The sequence below is a fragment of the Suricata suricatta genome, chromosome 13 (assembly GCF_006229205.1).
Source record: "Suricata suricatta isolate VVHF042 chromosome 13, meerkat_22Aug2017_6uvM2_HiC, whole genome shotgun sequence".
Lineage (NCBI taxonomy): Eukaryota > Metazoa > Chordata > Mammalia > Carnivora > Herpestidae > Suricata > Suricata suricatta.
The window spans coordinates 36,887,030-36,903,258 of NC_043712.1; the positions used below are offsets into that span (position 1 = coordinate 36,887,030).

The 16,229-nt window shown below is 45.1% G+C and overlaps 2 protein-coding genes across 5 annotated transcripts in view; one reads left to right on the forward strand and one right to left on the reverse strand.

Moving 5' to 3' along the window:
• Nucleotides 1–582: 582 nt before the first annotated feature.
• On the reverse strand, nt 583–14,222 carry NUDT2 (nudix hydrolase 2). 4 transcript variants are annotated; one of them, XM_029919454.1, is made up of 3 exons: nt 14,093–14,222; nt 3,114–3,247; nt 583–1,154 (listed from the first exon to the last, which is right to left on the reverse strand). In XM_029919454.1, exons 2-3 carry the CDS (start codon nt 3,238–3,240, stop codon nt 838–840), a joined length of 444 nt encoding a protein of 147 aa, XP_029775314.1. In that variant the 5' UTR covers nt 3,241–3,247; nt 14,093–14,222; the 3' UTR covers nt 583–837. The 4 variants fall into 4 exon arrangements, with proteins under 4 accessions (XP_029775314.1, XP_029775312.1, XP_029775313.1 ...); XM_029919452.1 differs by having other exon boundaries at nt 3,114–3,254; XM_029919453.1 differs by lacking the exon at nt 14,093–14,222 and adding an exon at nt 14,052–14,075 and having other exon boundaries at nt 3,114–3,254.
• A 321-nt stretch (nt 14,223–14,543) lies between these two features.
• The window catches only part of KIF24 (kinesin family member 24), a 66,720-nt gene continuing 65,034 nt past the window's right edge, over nt 14,544–16,229 (forward strand). The window contains exon 1 of the mRNA XM_029919456.1: nt 14,544–14,566. The gene's annotated coding sequence lies outside the window, so the exon portion shown is untranslated. The remainder of the gene's footprint in view (nt 14,567–16,229) is intronic.

The following is a 16,229-nucleotide window of genomic DNA, read 5'->3' on the forward strand; positions in this document are numbered from 1 at the left end:
GAAGGCAGCTGCAGGCAAGGAGTGCACAGGTGTAGTGAGGGGACTGCTGGGTAGCCTAGCAGAGTCCCCCAGGCCGGGGCCTGCCTCTTGCCAGTGACTTCAGTCATGGTGACAAGGCCCATGCTGACTCTGGGAGGCAGGACTGGGCTGAGAGGTTGGGGTCCACATGCCACTAACCTGGTGGGCCAGTGTGGTCTGTCCCTCATCTCTCTCTTATGACCTGGGATATGTCACAAATTCCTTGTGTCTCTATTTTAGGAAGCATCTGAGCACCTACAACATATGTGCCTGGTGCCAGGGAGAGGGTACATTTAGTGAGTAGAATAAACCCAATTCCTGCACTCTAGTCCCACTGGTTCTTATATCCTGTCCAACTACAGGTCGCAAAGTCTCAGGAATGCTGGTCAGGTGGGGTGAGAATGCTTGGAGTTCCAGAGGCAGGAGAGGCCCCCTGACTCCTCCCTTAGCTTCTCTGGGGTATAGTGCATGGACACAGGATTCCCTCTGGCTAAGGTCAGAGCTCCATTTCACTTTAGCTTTCTCCCCACCAAGGGCAAGAGTCCAAGAAATAAAGACAACAGGTTAGATGGACAGATAAGCTCCCTGAAGTTTATTTGTAAATTACAAGGATGCACTTATAGCACCTAGATATTTTTTTTAACTCCTCGTTTGCCCTCCTTTCCACCTGAGATTTTTGTTTGTGTTCCTCAGCAAGTCCTCAGCTGATTTTACTAATGTATCTGCTCTTTGCTCTGATGAGCCAAAGACCAACCTTCCCTGGAGTTGACAACGGCCCTCAAGGATCCCACTGAGGTAAATGACTGTGCTCTGGTCAGCTCAGGAGGCTGTGGAGCAGAGAAACTGGTGTCCTTCTTGGAGCGCTGCCTTCATCTCCTTGAACTGAGCCAACTGGCAGGCCTCCTCCAGCCCCAGCCAGCGGTAGGCTTGGTGTTCATGGGAGAGGCGGATCTCCACATCGTAGTCCTTCACCTCGGCCAGCCAGTAGATGACAGTTTTAGGCTTCCCCCTAGCCACATAATTGAGCTCCCTTCTGAACCCTTCAATAATGGTCAGCTGGCCTGCTTCTAGGCCTGCTTCCTCCTGAGTCTCCCGCAAGGCTGCTTCTAAGTCATTTTCTCCTGATTCCACATGGCCTGGTTGGGAAAAAAGAGGAAGAGATAATCTTCAACAAAGGTGGAATTTTCAGGTCAGCTGATTTAAAGATGGGGGTCTTCGGCGACTTTTTTGGATGTTTCTAGACTAAAGGGGGTCTAGAGATTGGCAATATCCTAACATGCCTAGGACTGGGGTACAGAACAGGTAGTGTCTGGACAATTCCTCCTCCCCACACCATGTTCCCTGCAGAGGGCTAACAGACCATGGGTTCGGCAAGTCTGGCCTAGAAAAATGCTCTTCAGTGGTAAGAGATGGTCTCCCTCAGACCTCTGCCTTCTTATTCTTTGGAGTTCTTTTCAATCCATGTTCTCAGGGAGACTTTTTCCTTGGAGACCTTAAATTGCTTTTCCAAAGGAAGGGCAGTCCCTTCTTGGCAGGTGAGAGCTAGCCGAAGAGGGAGCACTTTGCCTACAATCCACAGTGAAGACTTAACACTGTCTTAGTTGGTCCCTGAAGTCCCAGGACCAACAGGCTCCAAACCCTGCACTGCAGCACCGGCAGCTGTTTCCAAGTAGCTATCAAGTCTTTTCCAAATTGTTTTCATCTTTCTAACTGAGCAAGGCCAGATTCCAGTTTCATAGGGATAGTCCTGATGGGAACTTAGACTAAGGACAAGCTGAGAGCCAGTTCTAAGAAAATCTGTTGGCAAGACTCAAACCCAAGCAGACAGCTGCCAAGAAACTGTTGGAGGAGAATCTGAAGCTCTGCAGACTGGGAGCAGCCCGCAGTTTGGCCTCTAGGCCCTCCTTGCAAATTCTCAGCTTGCCCGGAGGGGCCAGGAAGGGCAGGGAGGGGTCTGGCAGCCTCTGTCAACACATGGTTCCAGCAAGTTGCTGGGGGCCTCCTGGTTCAGGAGCTCATGGGGAGCAGGAATTGTTAGCTGTTCCCTTCTTGGTTCAGAGACAAGGGGACATCTGAGCCCTCCTCCTTCCCAGGGGCTCTCCCAGCAGTGCCCTGAGTCAGCTGTTGCCACACAGCTCCCACAGAAATAACCAGGAGTCAGGGCTTAAAACACCAATCTAGCTCATGGCTTCTGGGAATCTTCTCTCTATGGCACTTCATGTAGCTATGTGCACAAAGCCAGGTAGGTACTGCATCGGGGGAGGAAGGTGAAAGGGACTTTGGTGATGACAGGTGACGCTGATCCCCACCTGCCCTCAGAAGTGTGGGGAGTCTCTGAACATGCCCTCCCAATAGCATCTGTGCTGCATTCTACCCATGAGTGTTAACAGGGTGACTTCTCCAGGCCCAGGCAGAACAAAATTTGGAGAGGTCCTTTGCAATCTTTCAGTGAGAGGTACTATGCAGGACTTTGCAATCTTTCAGTGAGAGGTACTATGCAGGATGACATTGGTGATCAGGAGACAAGTGTGAAGATTTCTATTCATAGTGTTTGTGACACTTCTGTCCCTCTCTTTCACCTTATTACTCCTTAGTGAAATGCAAAAGTGCAAAGTTTATTTCCTGTTCCCATTTCCTTATTCTCATCCAACCTGGATCCTTGTTCACCCCTCCCCCATGGCACTCCTCTTTAAAGTTCCTGCTCCCTTCTATCTGGGGGCTGTTCACTCTGGGCTCCTGACCCGTTAGCCCAGTAATGACTTGGCCCCCAAGGCCCCCAATTCCCAGCCCAGTGCCTTTTCTCCTACCCGGCCATTCACCACAGAGACTGGCACTCCAGTGAATGCTAGTCACACACAAGAAAACAGGTGCTGCTTCTACCCTGGGACTGAATCACAAAGTTCTATTTCCAGCTCTGCTCTGGCCTGGCATGGAGACCATGTACGTAGAAAGGATCAAGGGCTCCTGCCCCCGCCTCCCCGTCCCCTCCCCCCGATACACAGTCACTGGAACATAAGTCTTGTGGAGGGCCTGGCAGGGTGGCTTTCTGAGCAACACTCAGCATTTTCCCGAGAGCCAGCCTCTCTGCCTTGCACCTTTGGGAGGAGTCCAGTGATGAACGCCATCTGAAGCCTGCAGCAGTAGAAACTCAATTGCAGGGTTGTCCACCTTGGGAATGAGGCATCTTCGGAAAATGATCAAGCCACATGCTCTGAGGGCCATGGTCTATCTGAGGACTTAAGGAAGAAGATGTGAGACAATGGGAAGTTACACAAAACAGGAAGATCTATCCTGGGGGCAGCACTCTGGTGCTGGGGAGTAGCACAGACCAGCGAACAGTGACCTCATCAGCTACAGAAAAAGGTAGCATACTGAAGATCAGAAGGGGGAAATCAGGAATCTGAGGCTGATTTTTGTGGGATGGTAGGACCCTGACCCCTACCCTGCCAGGGTGGCTCTTTCCCAACTCCTTCAGTTCTCCTTATTAAGACACAGGTGCATTAAGAGACTGGAGGTCCTCAGAAGCAACCCATTGAAATTGGAGAGATGCTGGGAATGGGAGAGATGAGGAACATTTTCATCAAACCCACAGTCCTATTTTCTCCAGCCTCCAGCCTGAGTCTGTGGGGCAGAGACCCCAGCAATGTGGTTTCAGATGGTTCAAGGAGTCACTCAGGGAAGGTAGCTTGGGGCACTAAAAAGCTTTTTGTTATTGATATTTTTAGTCCTTTATCCATGTTTTAGAATGTTACACATTCACTTGGCTCAAAATTCAAAGTAGAAGAAAGCACACACAGTAAAAAATCTCTTTCCTATCCCATCAGAAGCATGCTTAGTATAATGGTCAAGAGTGTGAATCTGCAGCATGGGTTCAAGCTCTGATTGCCACATATTCACTGGGTGATGAGCTTCCAAGTCTCATTTTCCTCAGCTCTAAGACAGGATATTAACAGTTCTACCTCAGGAGTGCCTGGGTGGCTCAGTCAGTTAAGCAGCAGACTTTGGCTCAGGTCATGACCTCATGGTTTGTGGTTTTGAGCCCTGTGTCTGGCTCTGTGCTGACAGCTCAGAACCTGGGGCCTGATTCAGATTCTGCCTCCCTCTCTCTATGCCCCTCCCCCACTTACGCTTTGTCTCTCAAAACTGAATAAATGTTAAAAAAAAAATTTTAGTGGCTCTCAGCATGGATCCACTGTGCTGGTAAAGTCTGTGAGCCCGAGCTTATAAGCCCGTAATAATAAAGCCCTTTGCTTTTGCAAAAAAAAAAAAAAAAATTAGTAATGGTTCTACCTCAAAGGGTTGCTGTGACTTAACTTTTGTAAAGTGCTTTTGAACAGTGCCTGGCATGGGATAAGCATTCAAAAGATTTCAATATGCATAGGAAAATGTCTGGAAGGATACACATCATTAATAGTATTTCCTGGAGGATGAGATTATGAGGAGCCTTTAATTTTCCAGTCCCTATGTTTCTGTATTGTTTGGAAGTTTACAGAAAATATTTATTAACTTTATAATCAGCAATCCAGTGAAGACTATAATTTTTTAGTCTTTTCCATATTAGTTACTTTTCTTTCCATTTCAGAAAAGAGTGTCAATAACAACAACAAAAGAGAGGAAGGCAGAAGAGTAGAAATATCTGAAGAAGTGAAAAAACAACTCATTTGAAGGGGGACATGTTATCAAGATAACAAAATATATGAAAGATCTCTCATGTAAGACCCTGCCAAAAAAAAGTTTTTCATTTGCTCAGTCAACAATATTTAGTGAATAGCTACCATGTTCTAAGTACATGCTAGGTCTTTGCTCTCATGCAGTTTATATTCTAGTGGGAGAGACAGATTTTAATCAAATAATTAAGCAAATTAAAAAATAATTGCCAGTAAGGTATGTGTTACAAGGGAAAAATGTGTAATGGGTAAGCAGACCTTGTCTGAGGGATCAAGGAAGGGTTCCCTGGTAGAAGGGATGTTTGAGGAGAGAAGTAAGGACAAGTAAAAGGTAAGCTGGCAATGGGAAAAGGAGGAAAAGCGTGTTCCAGAAGGGGCAGCATGAATAAAGGTCCTGAGGGGGGATGGCAGAATGGAAAGAATATCAGGTATCTCAAATGCAGCAAAGGCCTGGGAGAGTGACCCAGGCAGGAAAAGACTCAAGTCGGCAGGGCCTCATCTGCAAGATTCCGGTGCCAAAGAAGCAGCCAGTATGGCGGACAGCGGAGCTGAGGCAGGGGGATGGCTGGAGCAGGAGGTGATGGCCTCCTTGGCCCCCTGTGGGTACTCAACCAAGAGGAGCCTGCATCTGTCAAAGGCACACAAATCAGACCCAAACTGAAACTCTTTCCAGGATAATCTCAGTCTCAGAACTGTCGACATATGGTTTACCAAAAAACCAAATCTACCCAACCCTGTGATCTTTCCAAATATTTCTAAATCTATAATGAATTTTTAAGAATTGGAAATAATTTCAAGTGGGTTTTTTAAGACTTAAAAAAATTTTTTTTAATGCTTGTTTATTTTTGAGAGAGAAAGAGAAAGCACGCGGGCGAGGGGCAGAGAGAGAGGGAGACACAGAATCTGAAGCAGGCTCCAGGCTCTGAGCACAGAGCCTAATGTGGGGCTTGAACTCACAAGCCATGAGATCATGACCTGAGCTGAAGTCAGAGCTTAACCAACTGAGCCACCCAGGTGCCCCTTAAAACTTTATTTTTAAGTAATTTCTACACCCAACATGGGGCTTGAACTTACAATCCTGAGATCAAGAATCACATGCTCTATCGATTGAACCAGCTAAGTGCCCCTCAAATGGGGTTTTTGAGGGCGCCTGGGTGGCTCAGTCAGTTGTGTGCCCAGCTTCGGCTCAGGCCATGATCTCATGGTTTGAGGATTTGGGCCCCATGTCGGACTCTGTGCTGACAGCTAGCTCAGAGCCTGGAGCCTGTTTCTGATTCTGTGTCTCCCTCACTCTCTGACCCTCCCCCACTCATGCTGTCTCTCTCTCTCTCTCTCTCAAAACTAAATAAAACAGGGGCGCCTGGGTGGCTCAGTCGGTTGAGCGGCCAACTTCGGCCCAGGTCAGATCTCACGTTCGTGGGTTCAGGCCCTGCGTCAGGCTCTGTGCTGACAGCTAGCTCAGAGCCTGGAGCCTGCTTCAGATTCTGTGTCTCCCTCTCTCTCTGCCCCTCCCCCTCTCATGCTCTGTCTCTCTCTGTATTAAAAATAAATAAAACATTAAAAAAAAATTTAAAAAAAAACTAAATAAAACATTAGAAAAAAGAAGGGGTTTTTGAAATGGTCTGTGCTCTCATGTACTGTTGGTAGGAGTGAAAATTAGCATATCCCCTAGGAGGGCAATTTGGTAATAATTATCAAAACATAAAATGCACACCCCTTTACACCTAGCAGTTCCATTTCTAGGCACTCTGACATACACAAATACATGTTTAAGACATACATATAAGGATGCCAGCACAACCTTGTTTGCAATATCAAAAAGGAAAAAAAGGCAGAAACAAATATTTACCAATATGGGAAGGTTAAACAAAGTATAGTATATGTGTAAAGTGGAATATAATGAAGCCATTTTAAAATAGGAGGTAGAGCCAAATGTGCTGCTTTTAAGAGGATTTTCAGACAGGGCTACCGGGTGGCTCAGTTGGTTAAGCGTCTGACTCTTGATTTAGGCTCAGGTCATGATCTTACCGTTCCTGGGTTAGAGCCCTGCATCAGGCTCTGCTCATATTGGAGGCGGCTTGGGATTCCCTCTCTCCTCTCTGCCCCTCCCCAACTCTCATCCTCATGAGCTCATTCACTCTCTCTCTCAAAACCAACAAACATTAAAAAAAAGATTTTCAGACATATTAAGTGAAAAATGTATGATTAGAATAGACTGTATAATGCTATCCTGTTTGAGTTTTAAAATTTACATGTAAACTGGTAGCAGGCTTTTTTAAACATTATGTTCTATTTCTCTGCTCTCTTTATTTAAGTCAGAAACTTTCCCCATTCTGGAACCAGAAGAAAGCACCCTGTCACCACAGTACTGGTGAACAAAGGTTTCAAACGGGTGGTTCCAGGTTTAGGCAGAAACAGGTACCAGCTCCCATGACCTCCTATCAAGATGCGTATGAAGTATTAGCAAGTTACTGATGAAGGGCACCTTGCTCCTACCTTGGGTTGAGTCCCATGGAATGAATGTCAGACCCCTCGATAAGCTTAGGGATCCAGGACTAGAGGGCAGTGCCCTGCCTTGGACAGCAAGCCCCAGAGCATTGCTCTATACCACTGCCATCACCAATGCATCATGGGAGAAAAAACACTGCCTGCATGGGGGACCGAAAAAGACCGGCCTGGTGTGGCCATGGGGAGCCATTGGAAAGAGGGGAGCAGGCCAATATTTTCCTATGGGGAAGTGGCTTAGGGTAGTGACAAGGGCACACCCTAGGAAAATGTATCTTAGAAGACACCAATGTGTAGGGGTAACCACATCTAAGAACCAGACCAACCAATGGTTCATCTTAATGGGACCAGAAGAACTAGGATCAGATGTTCACTTTCTACCTATCCTATGGACCTATGAAGAGGACAGTTGTTCTAGAAAGGCAAAACTCCTGTTTACCCTTTCAATTGCTTGGCTTGAGCCAGCTGTTCTCTAGAATTTCTCTCCCCTTCCCCATACATGTTACTTCCTACTCATGCTTTCAGAAGCAGCTCAGTGTCTCTTCTGTGAAGCCTTCTGGCTTCTAATTCCACTTTCTGGGCTTTTAACATGGCTCGAATAGACTTCTGTAGCATTTGATCAGAGAAGCAGAACACTATAAGGAAATGAAAGATTTAGGGTAGGGGTTACATCTTGTGCAGTTGTGGAAGTTGATGGAGAAATCCAAGCAACTCTGTCACCTCTGCATCTGGTGTTGTGCTTGAAGTCTCTATATGTCAGCAAATCCAGCAGTTGGGAAAGAGAGCTGGATGTGAAGTGATGGAGAGCAAGGAAAGCTGGAACTAGTGAAAACAAACCAGATCCTATGAGGACAAGTAGAACTCCTGAGGACAAACTGAAACCTGTGACTTCTTTCACCATTTCCAAGCTCATGAACTTATAGGAGGAGCCGGAGCCCTTTGTCATAGAGCTGAATGGACACCTGGCCCAGACTCAGAGTAGCTGAAGGAGGACATTCAGCAGGAGTTGGGGAGCTGCCGGCCTGGGTGCAATATCCTGTGTCAATAGGGTGAATCAGACAGATCAATGTCAAAAGGTATGCACTGCCACATGCTTGGTATCCTGTTCTGTCCTTCACAGCACACTGGTTGTTACTTTGCTTAAGCTTTCCAAATCGTGCGTAACATTTTCTTGGGGTTGACCCTAACTTGGAACCATATAGGAAGGGAATCCTGGGAAACACAGTTCCAGCTTAGCTAAGTGGACACAGAACAAAGTCACTACAAGCACAATACCTAGTCTGGTAAATCTCAGTCTGTACCTTTGGCAGGGAAGAGCCAGACTATGCACTCTGTCTCCTTGGGACCCAGAACAGCAGCTTTCAACAGATGTTCATTGACTCAACAGAACACTCTCCCCACATCCCACTCAAAACAAATGCTCAGGATATGTTCTGGGATTTTGGGAAACAGCCCAGTGTTTTCCTGAAGAGTGCCATTTACATAAAAGTCAATGGAGCTCTTGCTGTAGGTTTTCTGTTTTTCTGGAGACCATGAAGGGAAACTGTCCTGAGGTTTGAAAGTTGTCAGTTTATATAGAGAGAAACACACACACACACACACACACACACACACACACACACACACACACAGGCGTGCTCACACATGCCAGACTCCAAGTAGATTCAAACCTCAGGGGGTTAAAGAACACAGCATCCAATATGCAAATGTGCTTGCTGCCAGGATTACAGAGATGAGAACTCCAGGCTGACAGCAGGCAATTCACACTTCAAAAAAAGTGGCAAAGTGCCTTAGGTGGTTAAAAAAAAACCTGAATAAAAAAATCTTCAATGTCATCAGAAGGTTCCAGAAGCTTAGGAAAAATGTTCTTGCCTTTCTTTATATATATATTTCCCTTACAGCTCAGGAGGTTCAGAACCTAGGTGCCAAAAAATAATTCACAGATAAATGGCTGTACTGATGTATTGTGTTCTAGTGTTTTCATCAAATTAATTAGAGTGCTATTGCAAGCATAGCTCAACCCCAAAAGCCCTCACAAATATATCTTTAGACACAGAAAGAGCTCCCCAAATCCTCTCCTCAATTTGTTCCTTAAAACATAAAATCCCTTTAGCAGAAACGGTTTCATGACACCATGTTATCAATTAGGCATCTGCACTGTGCCAGCTATACTATGCAAAGTTCTTTAATATCTTTTCTAATGCTCAAGATAAATCTTCATGATAAGCATGACTGTCTCCAGTTTTGGATAAGGAAACTAAGATTCAACAAGGTGAAAATACTTGCCCAAAGGCATAGCTGGTCTGTGAAAGGCAAGATTTGAAAACAAGTTAAGTCTAATTCCAAAGTGTATTTCCCCCCTTTTACAGCTCTGCTTACTATGAAAGAAGAGGGCTCAGGGCACAAATGGACCTGAAAGAGGGCGTGCAAATAATTTATAAAATTACTGCCAGTTCCAAAATTCCCAGTCTTTGATCTATATTCATATGGAGAATTAAAAAAAATTTTTTTAATATTTAGGGAGACAAAGAATCTGAAGCAGCCCCAGGCTCTGAGATGTCAGCACAGAGCCCAATGTGGGGCTCGAACCCAAGAACTGTGAGATCATGAGCTGAAGTCCGATGCTTAAATGACTGAGCCACGCAGATGCCCCATACATGGCAGATTTTTAAGATGCCCAGCTGGAATCCTTCCATAGAATAGGTTTTAGTTGGGGGACTGGAAGTGGAGATGAAGGTCCTGGTGCCCAAGGAAGACCTGGAGAGGTAAAGTGTAGCCTTAGGCCCCTAAACTTTGCCTTTCTATGAGTCCTCTGCTTTTTTTCTGGGAAGTAGGAACCTAAAACCACTCGTTCAAAACCAAAGTGAGTACCCTGGAGGTTCCTAAACACCAAATGTTGGGAACACTCTTAACGTTTGTTTGTTTGTTTAATTTTTTAACATTTATTTATTTTTGAGAGACAGAGACAGACCAGTCATGAGCAGGGAGAGGCAGAGGGAGAGGGAGACACAGCATCGGAAGCAGGCTTCAGGCTCCGAGCTGTCAGCACAGAGCCCAACAAGGGGCCTGAACCCACGAACTGTGAGATCATGACCTGAGCTGACCCAACCGACTGAGCCACCCAGGCGCCCCTCTTAATATTAGCCTTGAACAAGCACACAATTAACTTAGGGAGGGCGCTGGTATCCAGGAAAGTTGCCCAGGCCATTCTGCTGTGAGGAGTAAGGTCAATTCTGCCTGCCTACAAGCAACTCTGACTGCTTGGCTTTCTCACTCTTCCCATATCATAATGGTCTTTTCTGATTCTTCAACTCCCCTCCTCCCTTTCAAAGGGTTGAACAGACATGAGGTGCTCATCGGTGAATAAAGCTTTCTTTTGAAACAACAATATTGGGGCACCTGGGTGGCTCAGTTGGTTGGGCTTCTGACTTCAGCTCAGGTCATGATCTCACAGTTTGTGGGTTCGAGCCCTACATAGGGCTCTGTGCTGAGCTTGAAGTCTGGAGTCTGCTTTAGATTCTGTGTTTCCCTCTCCTTCCCTCCCTCCACCCGTCCCTCCCTCTCTCTCTCTCTTTCTCCCCCTGCCCTTCTCATGCTCTCTCTCTCTATCTCAAAAATAAATATTATAAAAATGTTAAAAAAGAAAAAAAGAAACAACAACAAAAGAAAAGAAAAAGAAAAAAAAAAGAGCTCCCAACTACTGTGCATAAATTGAGACAAAGAAAACATTCCCTTAATTGCACCTTTCCCTGAGCATCTGCCATTCTCTTCTCTCACAGAGACCAAGCAGCTGAGTCATCTTGCTATCTTTGCTATTTGGTTGAGGGCGGAAACCAGAGATTTCACCTGTAATCGCGTGAATATTGGCTTCTAGGATGGGGCCAAAGTCAGAAAAGGTTGGGACAAAACATCATTCCTAGTAAAGGAGATCGGTTAAGTGGCCTATTAGTGCCATCTGCTGTACATTTCTAGAAAGCAAACATGGGGACTTCTAATATTAGGGCCTGGAGGGATTTACTTACTCTTTCATACTGCTTGTCGAGTATGTTGAGTGTGTCCTACTTGACAAGCAGTATGAAAGAAATGAAGAGTTGATATAAAGCTGAATATTATAAAGCCCCAGCTTTCTAAGGGTTCACAGTCTCATGGAAGTAGAAAGACTTAGACAAGTTGCTAGTGTATTTTGTGCATCACTGAGGTATGTATAAAATGGAAAGGAAGCAAGGAAGAGGGAGTGATTATCTTTAGGTCAAACAGGCACCCCATAAGAACTCTGAAGAATGGCTAGGAATTCACTAGGCAGAATAAAGGTGTAGGCAAGGGGCGTTTCAGGCAGAAAGGAGTGTGGGCAAAGACTCTTAAGAACAAAATGGCATTCCGTTGATAAACAGCTTAGTTTATATTCTGTAGGCAATGAGGGGCCTTTGACTGATTTTAGGCAGGGCTGGTAATTTGGTCAGATTGACATTTTACAAAGACATTCTGGCAGCCAGGAAGGTGGGGAATGAATTAGGATTGAAGGCAGGGAGATCAACGAGTTACAAGCTTGTCACCAACAGTCCGGATGACAAATGATAGAGTTAAATTAAGTCTGAGACCCTGAAAAAAGGAGAGGAACGGATGAATTTCAGAAATGTCTCGAAATGAAAACCAATAGTATTTGATGTTTCATTGTTCAAGGGAGAGAGTGGGGGAGAGCGAGAGAGTGTTTGGCTTGGGAGACAGTGGAATAGGGAGTAGAATGTAAAATAATGATTTGCTTGTGACAAGATGAATTTGAAGTGCTATAGACTATGCTATAGACTACTCACAAGGTAAATGAACAGATGGAACTGTGTTCAGTGATCTGATCACCTCATCCCACCTCTTCATTTCCCAAGGTGAAAATTTCCTATTGGAGGAAGATTTTGCTTTCACTCCAGCTAAAAAGCACTGCAGGCCATCTCCTCCACAGGGGTAAATCTGCCTGTGCATCTGATATTCAAAACATTTTATCCTTTGAATATCAGATGCACTGATATCCTCTTTCAGTCAGAAACAACATGGAAAAGCATGGCTGGCTTTGCAGTGAGAAAGACCAACTCCCTAATTCAAGAATTTGAATTTTAATTTAAGCAAAATACTTCCTTAGGTCTTACTCTCATCTGTAAAGTGAGGATAACCTCTATTTTATATGGCTGTTGTAGAATTTAAAATAATACATACATAAGATGGGAAATATCAGAAGTACTGAATATATATGAGTCATTTTAACCGTTTTCATAAAAGGCCATCAGAAAGCTTCTGTGTTATGTTCTAGTAGCATACTCTTAGCTTCTATTGATAGTTGAATCAGGAAATGGCTTTTCTGGGGTGCCTGGGTGGCTCAGTTGGGTAAGCGTCCCACTTCGGCTCAGGTCATGATCTCATGGTTCATGGGTTCGAGCCCTGCATCAGGTTCTGTGCTGACAGCTCAGAATCTGGAGCCTGTTTCAGATTCTGTGTCTCCCTCTCTCTGCCCCTCCCTTGCTCACATTCTGTCTTTCTCTGTCTCAATCATAAATAAACATTAAAAAAATTTTTAAATGGCTTTTCATATTTCTAGCAAAACTGCTGGTGAACACAGTTCACCACACCATGTATATTTCTTATGTATAAAGCACCACAAGATAAATTCCTTTCAATATAGGTACTAGGAAGAAATTTCACTGTTTTGAATAATGGTTTCCTTTTTTGCGTTATTTCTCTGACAAGTTTTGAGGTAAACTGGGTGGTGCTCCCAGTAAGACTACTGGCCTTGTAGGCTAGTATATTTGTTTGTTCTATCATGAAGCTAAGAGATTCATTTTTTGAGGAGTTACTGCTTGCCAGGTATTGTGCCAAGTGCTTTACTTTCATCATTTCATTTTATCTTCACAACAACCCTCTGAGCCTTTACCTGATTTTTCAAGGGGGGGGAAGGAAAGATGTGTCTGTAGACTCACAAGCAGGTCTGCCTGACTCCCAACAACATTGCTCTTAACCTTGACTCTGTATTATGGTTTTACATTTGGTTATGATTGCATTTAGTTTAGTAAAACCTTAGTTTGCAAGCATAATTCGTTCCAGAAACATGCTTATAATCCAAAGCACTTGTATATCAAAGCAAATTTCAAGAACCATTGGCTCATTTGTGATCATGTGACATTTGGCGTCAGTTACTACTTATGTTGCAAGACACTGCTCATTTATCAAGTTAAATTTTATTAGAAATGTTTGCTCCTCTTGCAGAACACTCGCAATCCAAGGTTTTACTGTGTGTGTGTTTAAAGATATTATATATATATATGTATATATATATATATATATATACACACATATATATATATAGTTTGTTTAAAGATATATAATAACAAATACATAGAGCCCAAACCAGACCCCGACAAAGAACAAGGAAGTTATGTTTTAGGTGGTAGGACTCTCCTGTGATTTTCTTTATTTCTGCTATAATTGCCACCATGCTATTTATTCAATAGATGAAACAATTAGAAAACATAACAACTCTTCTGGAAAGCAGACAGGGTTTAAAGGGCAAAAACAAAGTGAAACAGGCCAAGAGAGGGGAAGGTATAGCGCTCCTGCCGCTGGGCCCTAAACGGGAACTCTGGGATTCCGATGCCCCACCCGCATGCGAGCCGGCAAGGCTCAGAACCATTGAACCCTACTCTCTCCCTGAGCAGAGGAAAACTGGGGTCCTGAGGCGGGGATGGGGGTAGGGGGGTGGGGCCCGGCCTGCCCACTCCTCACTGCCAGCCTGGAAGGCAGTGCGTCCACCTTTGACGCTGCCTCGTACGGGAAGTTATTCAGGTGCAGACCCCCATGGCTCCAACCTCAGTTTCTTACCATAGAATTCAACACAGAAGCCGTTCCTTAAGATTACTCACCCAAAGCCGAGGGAGGCAGGAGGCGGGCCTTGAACAGAAAGAGGGAGTTCGTCGACCAATCCGGAGGGTTCGGTTGCGCTTAGAGCAACCAACAGCATAGGGAGAAGGCTCCTCACCCGCCTTTTTTCCACTTGGAACTTCGCGAGATCTTCACTCAAGCTGTACGATTGGTTGAAAGGCGCAAAGTGAGAGCTACGCCCACTGTTTTTTCGGTTCACTGATTGGTCTTCTAGAGGAGAAGGGAGCTAACGTCAACGAGTTCCGCGAATGCCAATTGGTAGATGATGCGGTCCTGTCGGCGCGCGGGCGCCGGCGCGGGCGTTCGAACCCGTGGTTGGCGGTGTTACCATGGCGATGCGGCCTGGCCCGTGCGGCAAAAGCTGGTGAGTTGACAGCACGCCTGCCAGCTTTGGGGCTCTCTCCTGTCGGCGTTGCCTTCTGTCTTCAGACAGGGGGAACTTGGAAGCCTCTGAGGTGAGAAATGGCGGGGCATAACCGGGAAGGAGAGGGGTAGGTCTCTGCCCCGCGGGAGATGGCAATCAGGACGCCCGCGAGCGCGTGAGGAGGCGGCGGTTGCAAGGAAACCGGAGTTGGCCTGTCTTGGTTGTTCCAACGCTCACCTGCTCTTCTCTTCATCCCAGTGTCTCCGCCTTTTTTTTTTTCTGTGACTATCTCGAGCGCTACTTCTCCCATGAAGCCTTCTCTGACTCTTGAAATCTTCATGCCTTTAAACCTGTAGCCCTAATTGGAACCTTTCTTAGCACTTCTGTTAGGCCTTGGGTTATTTGTATACCTCCGTGAACCCGATTCTTCTCCTTTCTCCCATTTAGAGGTCTTTGAGGCAGAGCAAGAATCTTTCATTCACAATGTCTGACACACAGTAGAGATTTCAGGAATTATTTGTTGAATTTAATTCACCACAAATAGATTGGATTCCCCTCTATGCCCTGTCCTGTTTTCCCTAGTGTTTGGAGTTTATTTTCTGTTTTTATGAGAGTGGAGAGAGGGCAACCCGATTCATATTCAGAAAAACCTGAAAGTCCACGGTTGGCCTTTCCACTGTTTGTGAAAGGGAACTTTTTTTTTTTTTTGAATGCTTGCTTGTGTCTTTTAGTCTTCTTCTCCCACTGCTTTTGTTAAACTTCTTATGAGTCTTTGCTTAAAACAAATTACTGTATGCCAAGAGTGTCTCAATTTCTTAGTGACCTACAACTATTGTCACATTTTAAGAGTGCTTTGGAAACTATTTTGAAGTATTTTCTCCTTCGTATTTTACTTGTAGTCTCTCTGCTTCAAGTGCATGTAACAGCTGCTCTTGTAGCTATCCAATCATCAGGTAGCCATGATAGAATTGCATTACCAAGACTGTTGTTTGGGGCACCTGGGTGGCTCAACAGTTTAAGCATTTGACTCTTGGTTTCAGCTCTGGTCATGATCTTTCAGTTTGTGGGATTGAGTCCCGCATCAGGGCTCTGTGCTGATAGCACGAAGCCTGCTTGGGTTTCTCTCTCTCTCCCTCTCTCCCTCCCTCCCTCCCTCCCTCTCTCTCTCTCCCTCTCTCTCTCTCTCTCTCTCTCTCTCTCTCTCTCTCTCTCTCTCTCTCCTTCCGCTGCTTACACTCTCCCTCTCAAAATAAAGGTTAAAAAAAAAACTTGTTTTTGTCAACTCATAAGACTATAATATTGCCAGTCCCGATTGTTGATGATTCTCCTGTCAAAATCATAGCTCAGTGATGGTTTAAAAAAATTTTTTTTAATGTTTTTATTTATTTTTGAGAGAGACAGCACGAGCAGGGGAGGGTCAGAGAGAGAGGGAGGTACAGAATCTGAAGACAGGCTCCAGGCTCTGAGCTAGCCCTCAGCACAGAGCCCAACACACGGCTCAAACCACCAAACGTGAAATCATGACCTGAGCTGAAGTCGCTTAACCGACCGAGCCACCCAGGAGGCCCCAGTGATGGTTTAGTAAAAAGATTGAAAAAGTCAGGTACAGTAGCATGCTATTATTATCCTTTTATAAAAGTTTGAATACAACTGTATAGCTAAATTGCAGATCTGTGACATATTAATGGAAACCAAATTGGGGATTCAGGATTTGACCTTGGCTCTGCCTCTACTCACTCACTGTGGCTGGCTTT